Source organism: Vipera berus (genome assembly GCF_964194415.1).
Source record: "Vipera berus genome assembly, chromosome: 1".
In the NCBI taxonomy this organism is placed as follows: Eukaryota; Metazoa; Chordata; class Lepidosauria; order Squamata; family Viperidae; genus Vipera; species Vipera berus.
The window spans coordinates 275123809-275135890 of record NC_138202.1 but is presented as its reverse complement, the minus strand read 5'-3'; the positions used below and the strand labels follow the sequence as shown (position 1 = coordinate 275135890).

The 12082-nt window shown below is 37.6% G+C and overlaps 1 protein-coding gene across 1 annotated transcript in view; it reads right to left on the bottom strand.

Moving 5' to 3' along the window:
- Positions 1–12082, bottom strand: part of ESR1 (estrogen receptor 1) — a gene marked incomplete at both ends in the record, with an annotated part of 164273 nt that overhangs the window by 75570 nt on the left and 76621 nt on the right. Inside the window, one exon of the mRNA XM_081314948.1 lies at positions 11011–11127. Coding sequence (XP_081171074.1) covers positions 11011–11127 — 117 coding nt within the window. The remainder of the gene's footprint in view (positions 1–11010; positions 11128–12082) is intronic.

Below are 12082 nucleotides of genomic sequence, written 5' to 3'. Positions count from 1 at the left end.
TTTTTTGAAAATGCAAACAAACCGGGCCGATGGCTTGCATATAAATTGAAAAAACAAAAGGAGAAAAGTTGGATTAGTAAACTATGTGATGACAAAGGGAGAATACACTATCAGGAAGAGGAGAAAAAAACTATAGCCCAGGAATTTTATGAGCAATTATACAAAGATGATAGTCAGGTAAATGTGGAGAAAGTGGAGGATTGTTTCCAAAAAGCCAAATTACCTAAGGTTACAGAGGAAATCAGAAATATGTTGAACGAAGAAATTAGGTTGTCCAAGGTGATAATGGCCATTAATGAACAAAAAAACAATAAAGCATCGGGTCCTGACGGTCTTCCGATAGAAATTTATAAGGAACAACAAAATATTTTAGCACAACCCTTACTGGAGGTGTTCAATGCAGTATTAGAAGATGCAAGAACGCCTAAATCATGGTCTGAGGCAAATATAGTTCTTATCCCGAAAGATAATACTGACCATACATTAATTCAAAATTATAGACCTATATCGCTACTCAATTCGGATTATAAGATATTCACAACAATCATAGCTGAACGACTTAAAAGATTCCTGAATGACTTCATACATGTAGACCAGAATGGTTTCCTTGCTAAGAGGCAAACTAAACATAATATTAGAGTAATACTGGATACATTAGAATATTACGAACTACACAGCGGACAACAGATGGTGTTACTATTTCTAGATGCCCAGAAGGCTTTTGATAATGTAAAATGGTCATTTTTATATCAACAACTTAATTTTATGGCTATGGGTGAAAAATTTATAAACATAATTAGGGCAATCTATACCAACCAGGAAGCAAAAGTAATTATTAATGGGGAAACATCTAGGAAATTTCAAATACAAAAGGGAACACGGCAAGGTTGCCCCTTATCTCCACTGCTGTTCATATTGACACTAGAAGTCCTAATGAGAATAATTAGAAATGAACCACAGATAAAAGGATTAGTTATTAAAAAGGAAACTTTTAAACTTCAAGCATTTGCGGATGATCTGGTCTTTATCATGGAGGACCCATATCACACGGGACCAAAATTACTGGAAGAATTAATTAAATATGGTGAAGTTGCTGGATTGAGAATAAATAGACATAAGACTAAGATGATTGTTAAAAATATGACTAACAAACAAAAAGAAAAATTGGCTGGAATTATGGACATAGAAATAGTCAAAAAAATAAAATACTTAGGAATCAATATTATGGCTAGATGCACTTCACTTAAAGAAGATAACTATGATAAAACAGTGAAACAAATAAAAGGCGATTTGGAAAGATGGGGAAACCTGAACCTTTCATTATTGGGGAGAATTGCGGTTATCAAGATGAATGTCCTGCCCAAAATCTTGTTCTTGTTCCAAAATATTCCAATACAACTTGACTCAAAATTTTTCCGAAATCTGAAGAAACTGTCATTAAATTTTATTTGGCAAGGGAAAAAACCAAGAATTAAAATGAAATACTTGCAGGATACAAAGGAAAACGGGGGTTTTGGATTGCCAGTCTGGGAGTTATATTACCATGCCGCGGCGTTAAATTGAATTAGAGAATGGATAATTCTGAAAAATAGAAGATTACTGACTTTAGAAGGTCATGATTTAGAATTTGGTTGGCACACCTTTTTATGGACTGAGAAACAAGGATTATTTTCACACTTTCAAAAACATCGGATTAGGCAAGCATTATTTAACATTTGGAACAAAATTAGAACTCACAACTATACTAAAGTACCAGTCTGGCTATCCACTCTCGAAGCGATTGTCTATCCAAACCTATTCGACTTGGGCAACATAATTTCATATAAGGATATCATGAATGATGAGGGGGAATTGAAGTCTAGAAATGAATTAGATTTACAAGGAATAAAACTAGATTGGTGGGCCTATTTACAGATTCAATCAAGATTCGGGAAAGATAAAAAAGAATGGGGGATAAACACCCAGGAAACGGCCTTGGACAAAATATTATTGGGCCCAGATAATAAACAGATAAAGAAATTATATAATTTGCTTCTGGGATATAAGTTGTTCGAGGAACAAGTGAAGGACCCTATGTTGACTTGAGCTAAAAATTTGGGACATGGCATTGACCTTGATACATGGCAAACGCTCTGGGACAGAAATAAAAGAATAACACTGGCTTCATCTTACAAAGAAAACCTATTCAAAATGTTCTACCGATGGCATCTTCCCCCAGCACGTTTAGCCAAAATGTATAAGACAGTATCTCCCAAATGTTGGAAATGCTCCGAAGAATTAGATACATATTTTCATACGTGGTGGTCCTGTAGCAAGTCACAAAGATTTTGGCAAATGATTTGGACATGGCTAAAAGAAATATTAAGACAAGAAGTTGAGTTTAGTCCAGAATTTTTCCTATTGGGCATAACAAAAGAGAAATACCCCAAAGACGAGTTGTATCTGATGATTCATATTATTACAGCAGCAAGAATGTCATTTGCCCAGAATTGGAAAAGGAGTGAAATTCCAGTAGAAAACGAGGTAATAAGGAAAATTTGGGAATGCGCAGAAATGGATAAATTAACTTTGGAAATTAAAAATAAAGACCAATCAGGTTACTACAAAATTTGGAATAAATTTTATTTTTGGCGGGAACAAAAGGAAGGTCTCTATTAGAATTTATAGATTGGTTGATTGCTCTAAGTATTGTATTATATAAAATCGATATGTATCAAGTGTATTTTATGTGTAAATATACATATATGAATATTGTAGACAAGAAGGTATGTCAGTCCGTTTGTACCGTGTCCAATGTTTTAAATAATAAATTTAATTTAAAAAAAGAGTTCAGGCCATCCTCAGAATAATTTCAAAACAATTCTAATTGTTTAATATTATGCCACGTATCTATCACAGGAAGCATTAACATACAAATTCAGGTGTATTTCCAATCAGCTGTTAGTTACTTTCCATAGCATTTTTCTTGTAATCCAGTAAAAGCAAGCATCTGTTATTGTACCTACTTGCAGAACAGTGTGGAAATTGCCAGAAGGCTGGCCTTTCACACTTCCCTTCAATGTTCTGCAGCAGTGCTCAGAAGATTTTCTGAGAAAATTTTTAAAAAAGATGGTTACATAGTTGACTGCAGAGAATTATATCCAAATAATATCCCAAACAACCATTGGGATAGGTCAGGTGTGTCAAACTCAATTTCATTGAGGGCCGCATCAGCATTGTGGTTGCCCTCAGGGGGCCGGGTGGATATGGCCTGGGTGGATGTGGCCTACTGGGTGGGCGTGGCTAGAGAGAGTATGGCCTACTGGGTGGGCATGGCCAGCTCTACATCGTTCGCATCAAGGGTGCCTATGAGGGCCTGGGCAGGAGTGGGACAGATTTGAGGGTCTCTGGCAGAAGGAGGGTCTCTGGGCCAGGGCCAAGGCAGTGGGGGCCATTCCCTCACTGTTTCCAGGATGGCTTCGTGGGCCACATGAAACCACTTCATGGGCCGGATCTGGCCCCCGGGTCTTGTGTTTGACATGTCTGGGATAGGTAAACCATTTGATTCTCTGCTTCATGTGAAATAAACCATAGAGGAAAGCTCCTAAGGCTGTGATTAGAATTATGATTGAGTAGGCCACCCAGGGCAGAATTTGCTTTCATTGCCTATCTCTTATGTAGTGATTGATGATGATGATGAGGTCCTTCAGCAATAAATAGATGACCTATTTTCATACACACCGCAATACTATAGAGGCAGTCCAGGTCTGGATGGGGAGAAACAGGCTTCGTCTCAATCCTGCCAAGACTGAGTGGCTGTGCATACCGGCATCTTGGATTAACCAGTCTATTCCACCTTTAATGATGGGGGGTGAGGTGTTACCCCCTGTCGATAGGACTCACAACTTGGGCATCCTCCTGGATTCACGGCTCAGTTTTGAAGACCATATAGGAGCCGTGACCAGGGGGGCCTTTGCCCAGGTTCGCCTGGTGCGCCAATTGCGGCCCTACCTGGACCGAGATGCCCTGCGCACAGTCACTCATGCGCTCGTGACCTCCCGATTGGACTACTGCAACACTCTCTACATGGGGCTGCCCTTGGGGACCACCCGGAGGCTTCAGCTGGTGCAGAATGCAACCGCGCAGGTTGTGATGGGGGTTTCCTGATACTCCCTTGTAACACCTCTGCTCCGCGAACTGCATTGGCTTCCAGTTGCCCTCCGGGTGAGATTCAAGGTGCTGGTGATGACCTATAAAGCCCTAAATGGCTTGGGTCCGGGATATCTGAGGGAACACCTGCTGCCGGCATCAAGCTCCCTTCGTCCTGTGCGCTCCCACAGGGAGGGTCTTCTCAGGGTACCGCTGGTAAAAGACTGCCGGCGGACAATACCCAGGGAGAGGGCCTTCTCTGTGGGTGCGCCTGCCCTTTGGAATCAGCTGCCTGTAGAGTTTAGGACTGCCCCTGACCTTTGTTCATTCCGCCGGGACCTGAAGACCTGGTTCTTTGAGCTCTCTGGCCTGGTCTAAGCATATTAATTGGGATTTTAACTGTATTTTAACTGGGGTTTTATCGCAAGGTCTATATAATCTTTTTAATTGATTTTAACTTTTGTAATTGCTGTATTGTTTTTTTAAAAAACCTTGTGAACCGCCCTGAGTCCTACGGGAGAAGGGCGGTATATAAATTGAATAAATAAATAAATAAATATGGAAATAAGTGTGAGTTCTACATGGAAAATGTATTTTGTTTTGCATATACTGTATACAAGACACCCTCCTTCAAAATATTTTATTGGAATATTTAATTTTGAATATTTTTGCTGGGACAAAATTTGGCGGGGAGTTTTCAAATGTTCAAATGTTCTAGCTACTGGAAACATTGGGAACTGAGAGGAACCACTTTGCTTATGTATTTATGTTTACTTCACAGCTACAAAAGAAGCTGAGTTCTACGCCCTGTTGACTGTTCCTTTACCACCCACCCTGTCAACCTCAGCATAGAAGGTTAGGTTTAGACAACAGTTAAGACATTTTATCATTTGCCAGCTCAATAAACCAACAGAATAAACTCTATTTTGGAAATACAACATCAACAAGACATAATAGAATGCTGGTTGCTCACTGCATATACATTAAAGCTCAACAAACCAACACCACCAATACTATAGAATTGCATTTACAATTTGAAATCTGAAAAGCATACTGATGTTAACAACATTTGTGTAATGCACATACTGCAAACAGCCATATTCTCATTGCTTTGAAACTGCCTGAATCTCCTCTGGAAGATCTCTGTTCAGGTGAGAACACTGCACATTACACGCACAATAACCCATGGACTCTAAATCCCATTTTGCAAGGAAACTAAAGGGCTTTACAGCTATTTACTGAGGAGGCAGGGAACTACACGGTCTTCAGCAGTGGTAATGCTTTGGATTACCCACCCAGGACAAACTCTGAATGCAAATGCAACACTCTATCTGGCCTAGGCAGATCAATGGTTGAGATCTGAGAACTACAACTTGTGTCTCTGGGCATTTATTTATTTATCCTGCAGGTTCTGTGTCATTCGGCTCCAAAAATACAAAAAAAAAAGAATAAGGAATTATAAAAAGAAATTAGTAACCAAACCCAAAGATAATACATTTGCTAATCATTAGCATGCTGAGGGAAAAGTCCTAACAGCAATGCACCTGCCTGTGCTTAATTACTTTTCTCTCATATCTATTCCCTGATCATTTTGTCCAATCTCAGCCAATAGTTGTAGAAATAAAACTGGTTCCTGTTGTCTATTCTTAGATTTTTTGAGGGGAGGGGAGAGGGGGAGTTACCAATCACAGCACTTGGAACAAAATTAACTCCTTGAGGTAGACCAGATCAGGAAACTGGCTGCCCAGGAAGACTAGAACTACACTGTATTAACTTAGGCTTCAGAATCTTGCAAGCTCTTCCCTTCCTATTAGAGCCTAGGGCAGGGGTAGGCAACCTTGGCTCTTTTATGACTCGTGGACTTCAACTCCCAGAATTCCTGAGCCAGCATGGCTCAGCTTGGAAATTCCCTTTCCCCTCAGTATGTGTACAGTATGACCATGTACAGTATGTGAAGAGTGGCCTCACCTCGTCCTCACCAAGATTAAAAAAAAATAGTAAATTGCTCAATAAATACTTGTTCCAAAATCAGTCTTTGCTTAGAAATCAAGAAAAGCAGTTCTGTTTCTGAAAAATATCAGGGTATAAGTGTGATTTGGTCAGGACAAGGGATACAGTATGTAAAAGAGCTGAAGGAATGCCTCTTCCTATAAGCTCCCACCTGTGCACAACAAACCTCTCCAGAAGGCAATTAATTGGTAATTAAGTATGACTGAAAATTTCAAAAGAATCATATTGGGATAAAATGCAGAACCCAACATGCAAATTTACAAAAACAAAAAAGCTTTTTCATGTAAGGGGAACAAAGAATCATCTTGATATTCACAGAGAAATACGTTCCACTGTAAATTCCTCCAATAATAACAATAATAACAAAACAACAACAATAACAATAATGATAATAATAATTGTCAATAAGAAAGACAAAAAAGTCTGGATAGTGAATGTGGCAGTGCCTGGAGACAGCAGAATAGATGAGAAAGAACATCTATAACATCTATGAGGACCCAGGTTGTTGGGGGCAATTAAGCTGACTTTGTAATAATGCCGCTGGGGTGTGTGTGAAAGCCCTAATAAGCAGGCATATACATAGAATGAAGGCTACTGCTAAGCTTGTAAGCCGCCCTGAGTCTTCGGAGAAGGGCGGGATATAAATGGCTCAGCTTGGAAATTCCCTTTCCCCTCAGCATGGCTGGCTCAGGAATTCTGAGAGTTGAAGTCCACAAGTCATAAAAGAGCCAAGGTTGCCTACCCCTGGCCTAGGGAGTCAAGGAGTCATCATGAGTCTCTTCTTTTCTGTTTCCTAGACTTGATGCACATTTTTGCACAGGTTGTGACTATCTCTAAATAGTTTCTCCAAGGTCATCTCTGTGGCTCCCTATAGACATCCAGAACATTAAATACAGTTGATTTGTTCCAAGGACAGAAGAACAATGCCTTGTGTTCAGAACAAAACTTAGGAACACTGTGGTTTATCATGATCTCAAAGGATGATCAAGTTGCCATTTTGCACCCCCTTTATTCAACATCTGTGGGAGAAGTTTGCTAGACCATGTACAGTATGTGAAGAGTGGCCTCACCTCGTCCTCACCAAGATTAAAAAAAAATAGTAAATTGCTCAATAAATACTTGTTCCAAAATCAGTCTTTGCTTAGAAATCAAGAAAAGCAGTTCTGTTTCTGAAAAATATCAGGGTATAAGTGTGATTTGGTCAGGACAAGGGATACAGTATGTAAAAGAGCTGAAGGAATGCCTCTTCCTATAAGCTCCCACCTGTGCACAACAAACCTCTCCAGAAGGCCTTACACTAGGTACCCTCACATGCTAAAGTGCAGCAAATAGCTACCAAGAGGGAGTGAGAGATAGGCCATTGTCTTAGGAAAGCCATGCCAATCGAGGTACCTTTGGGATTATCTTTATGGTCTCTTTTGTGCCAAGTAAAGATATATGTTTATTTTCTCCCAGACATTTTAATAATTTGCTAATGCTGTGGGGGTTTGTTTTTTATTTTTACTGCTGTTTTTTCCCCTTATTATTGTCTTACTGTGTATTTTGTTGTTTATTTTATTCTGGATATTGTATACAATATGCTCTAATCAGCTGCTTTACTTTGCGTTTGAACCATTTGGATGTTATGTTCTCAAGTTTTCTAAAGGAAGTAGTATACAGATATTTAGAATGAACGAAGTTCCCGTTAGTAGTCTTCTTCAGACCCGTTGGTGCCCACCACAATTCTGACTTCCAAACTAGCCATCTCTCCCACCAAGCACAACCCTACAATCTGTGGTTTCTCTGCCATTCAGCCCTCTGTTCCTCCTCTTGGAAGTGATGGATCTTAGAGATCAAGATAAGATATTAAAGACGCAGTTTCATGTGATGATGCAGAGTATGGGTCTTCAAACTTGGCCCTTTTATGACTTGTGGACTTCAACTCCCAGAATTCCTCAGCCAGCATGCCTGGCTGAGGAATTCTGGGAATTGAAGTCCAGAAGTGATAAAAGGGCCAAGTTTGAAGACCTCTGATGCAGGGACTGGATCCGATATAACTTTGAACCTTTGATCAAGACAGGAATCCTATTTTTTTAATTATTTTTATCCTTTGACATTGCCTTATCTGAACAAGAAGATGAAACTCAGGGCATGCATGAAGTCAGGAAGCCTTGTGTCCAAAGATTCAGACAGGCAATATTTGCTCTGCTTGAGAGAAGATTCCCCTTATTTCAGAAGAGACTAAGTTAGCTTCAGAGATATCTGTTTTAATTTTACATGTGACCTTTATTTAAGAGATACAAAGGCTTCTATTCTAAACTTTACTTCCCTATTCACATTTAATCTCTTAATCTCATTTAATCTCATTCACAGGGACCTTGGTTAGAGAAAAGTAAGAAAAGCAAGTTTATAAATATGGAAGCAAAAAATGCATATGCACTTGATTAGCCAGTAGCATATTTAGAGTAAACAGCTCTTCAAAATCACTTCTGCATTTAGTATATCCTTTACACCAGGGGTCTTCAAACTTGGCCCTTTTATGACTTGTGGACTTCAGCTCCCAGAATTCCTCAGCCAGTGTGCCTGGCTGAGGAATTCTGGGAGTTGAAGTCCACAAGTCATAAAAGGGCCAAGTTTGAAGACCCCTGGTGTAGATTTTCTGAGTGGTTGTAAATAAAATAGTATGTAAGCATACATGATCAAAGGTCTTATGAAGACCCCTGCTTTACACAATATAAAAGTGAACAGCTGACATAGATTTTCACTGTTAAGAACATTTAAATAACAAGCATACTCTGTGTATGCAGAAGATGAACAGTCTTTTGAAGGAACATTTATTTTTACAATATTTCAACTAACTGGTTCTGCAAATACATAAGTATTAATAAGTGTAATGATGCCCTTCACCTGTACACATTTGCATTTCAAAAGATTTATTTCATAGACATTATAGAGAGTCAATCAAAGCAATACAAATAGTTTTCCGCACTTTTCTCTTTTACTAGTTTAAGTATACTGTATCACTGCAGCATAAAATAATTGAATGCCAAATTAGAATTCTTGGAATCAGTTCAGATGATGCACTAAAATAAATGCATCTGTGTTTCTGGGGAAAAAACACATCTGTTTCCCTTGTTTTATTTGTTACTCAATATAATCCCATCATACAATGACAGAAAACAGGGAAAGGGTAGATATAAACTTTTAAAGAAGTGTTTTCAATAGGGAATAAATGTCCATCCTTAAAGACAATCATTGTGAATTAATAGCTAATGATTTTAATTTAAAATATTTTCACTGGTTTACATGTGAATGTAGATGTTTCTCTAAAATAATTAATCTCTGCAAACTTCTTCAGTATGGACTAATAGTAATATTTTTTTAAAAAAAACATACATTTAATTAATTAACTAATAAATAATCACTTCTAAAAGACTGCTTTTGGTAACAATGCTTAAATTTTGTTCTGTTTGGGTAAGATTAAGATTATGATCCTCGGTAACCAAATGCAAATAAATGATGAGTTTAGTTCTCCAATAGGCTGACATGTGACGTAGCCTTTAAAATGAATACTGGAAAATGTACTAGAAAAGATAATGAGATCTAAGGAATATTTTCTCTTTTTAACCAACGTTTATAAGAAGCACCAGTTAAATGATTATTTGTAAACACCAACCTATGAGTTAATAATAGACATTTTGCATCTAGGCAATAGATGTTTATTTTTCCATTACAGAAATTGTATTTTCAGTTAAGGGAAATCACTATTTATCATGCGTGCAACATTTCATCATCAAAACCTAAAAGAACTATGTGAATTGGTCTTAAGTCATATTCATTTTCACAGCAGTTATTGAAAAAACATTTAATCAAAAGCACTTGTCCATTTAAAGGAAGATGACGATCATCAGCCCCATTCACATTTTGTATTTAGGTGTTACAGAATGGCAGAAAACCTAACATAAATTAAGTCAGATCCAGAATTTATTTTGAGGGAGGGGGGAAAGGAGGGAAGCTTTACAATATATACTCATATAGAATCCCATCTATGAATAATCTGTACCTCAAATTTTAACAAAAATACCGTTACAAATGTACCACCCACAAATAAGACAGCCTGTATTTTTCATAGTATTTTGTTAAAAATTCAAGGGTGGGCTTATCTATATTTGGGCATGTACATGAAGATATATTGGTCCTTTCTAAAAACACTACTGTGTATGTTCACAAATATAGGTAGTCCTCAACTTACGATCAAATGGAGCACAAACTTTCTATTGCTAAGCATGAGTTTTGTTAAGTGAGGTTTACCCCATTTTACGACTTCTTGCTACAATTGTTAAGTGAATCACTATAGCTGTTAAGTTAGTAATATGGTTGTTAAGTGAATCTGGCTTCTCCATGGACTTTGCTTGACAGAAAGTCGCAAAAGGTGATCACATGACCTCAGGGTCACTGCAATCGTCATGAGTATGCGTCAGTTGCCAAGTATCTGAATTTTGATCACATGACCATGTGGATGCTGCAATGGTCATAAGTTATTTTTTCCAATGCCGTCGTAACTTCAAACAATCACTAGATGAACTGTTGTAAGTCAAAGACTACCTGTATGTTGAATTCAATGTATGGGATGTATTTTGGCATCTAAAATTCTTAACTTATCCACAACTATATATTACTTTCATTTAAAAGTGAGATTATGTAACAACTTCAAAACTAGGAATTATGCACTGAAAATAAAAGTTAATTGGACTATAACCAAACACCAATTAATCTGATGGTAAACATTACAAGATGCAATGGGATTAATTACTGAAAAGTTAGCCATATATGGGATTACACAGGATGAAAAATATTTGTAATGCAGATTAAGATTTATAGTGTCATACATACCACCTTTCATCATTCCAACTTCATAGCATTTTCGGAGCCTACAAGCCTGGCAGCTTTTCCTTCTGTTCTTGTCAATGGTACACTGGTTGGTAGCAGGGCACATGTAGTCATTGTGACCTATAAAATCAGTGGGGAAAAAAGCTATCAATATTAAGTGTACCTATGGCACCTTCTGGTTTAGAATTTGCTAAATAGTTTCCCCTGAAATTTGCTATTATTTTTTTAATATGTTGATTCAGCACTGAATAAACCTTCAATGTGCAATTTTTAAATGCCTACAATGTAAACTGGTATAAGTGAAAGTATGACTGCAATAGCTTGTTTTCCAGTGCTATAAATGGTTACCACATTGTTACCCTTTGGAAGACCTGGATAAAATAACAGTTCAAGAAGACCTGAATAAAGTCATAGTTTTACACTTATTTCTTCTGATTATAAGACCATAACTTCCTATCCAGGTCTACCTACCATACTGCAATTTTTGTGACAATGAATGGTGAATCCCCAAAATATGTACTAGCATTCACCTGAACATTTTATAATAGTACAGATTAGATTCAAATAAAAAACAACAACAAACCTTCTTCAACTGGCTAAATAAAGTGCATGACGAAATATTTTACTGACAGCAGTAATTTTTTTTAATTCAGTTGAGCTGTTAAAGATGGCTGGAATTTGACAGAACCTGAGTCTCATCAGATCAAGGACTGAAGCTTTTCTTACTATTATGTAATGGAAATTAAAATATGCAGCTATCAGATTATACCAGGGACATCGGCTGACTTGTACCGAACAATGTGAATTTTCCTAGAAAGCAACAACTCCATGTAAATGTGTTAATTTATGTCACTCCCTACTATGCCTGAAAAAGAAGCATTCATTGATAACATTTATAAAGCAGCAACAAAATCTCGGAAGTTAACATTTTCTTAATACTTTATTCTTTGTTTTGACCTATAGTTGGTCATATACAGTACAGCAAAGTATATTTCCCACTTTCAGAGATACATCTGGGAAAGTACGTAGGGGAAAAAAGTCAATATGAGACCACACAACTGAAGCATTAGTGGTG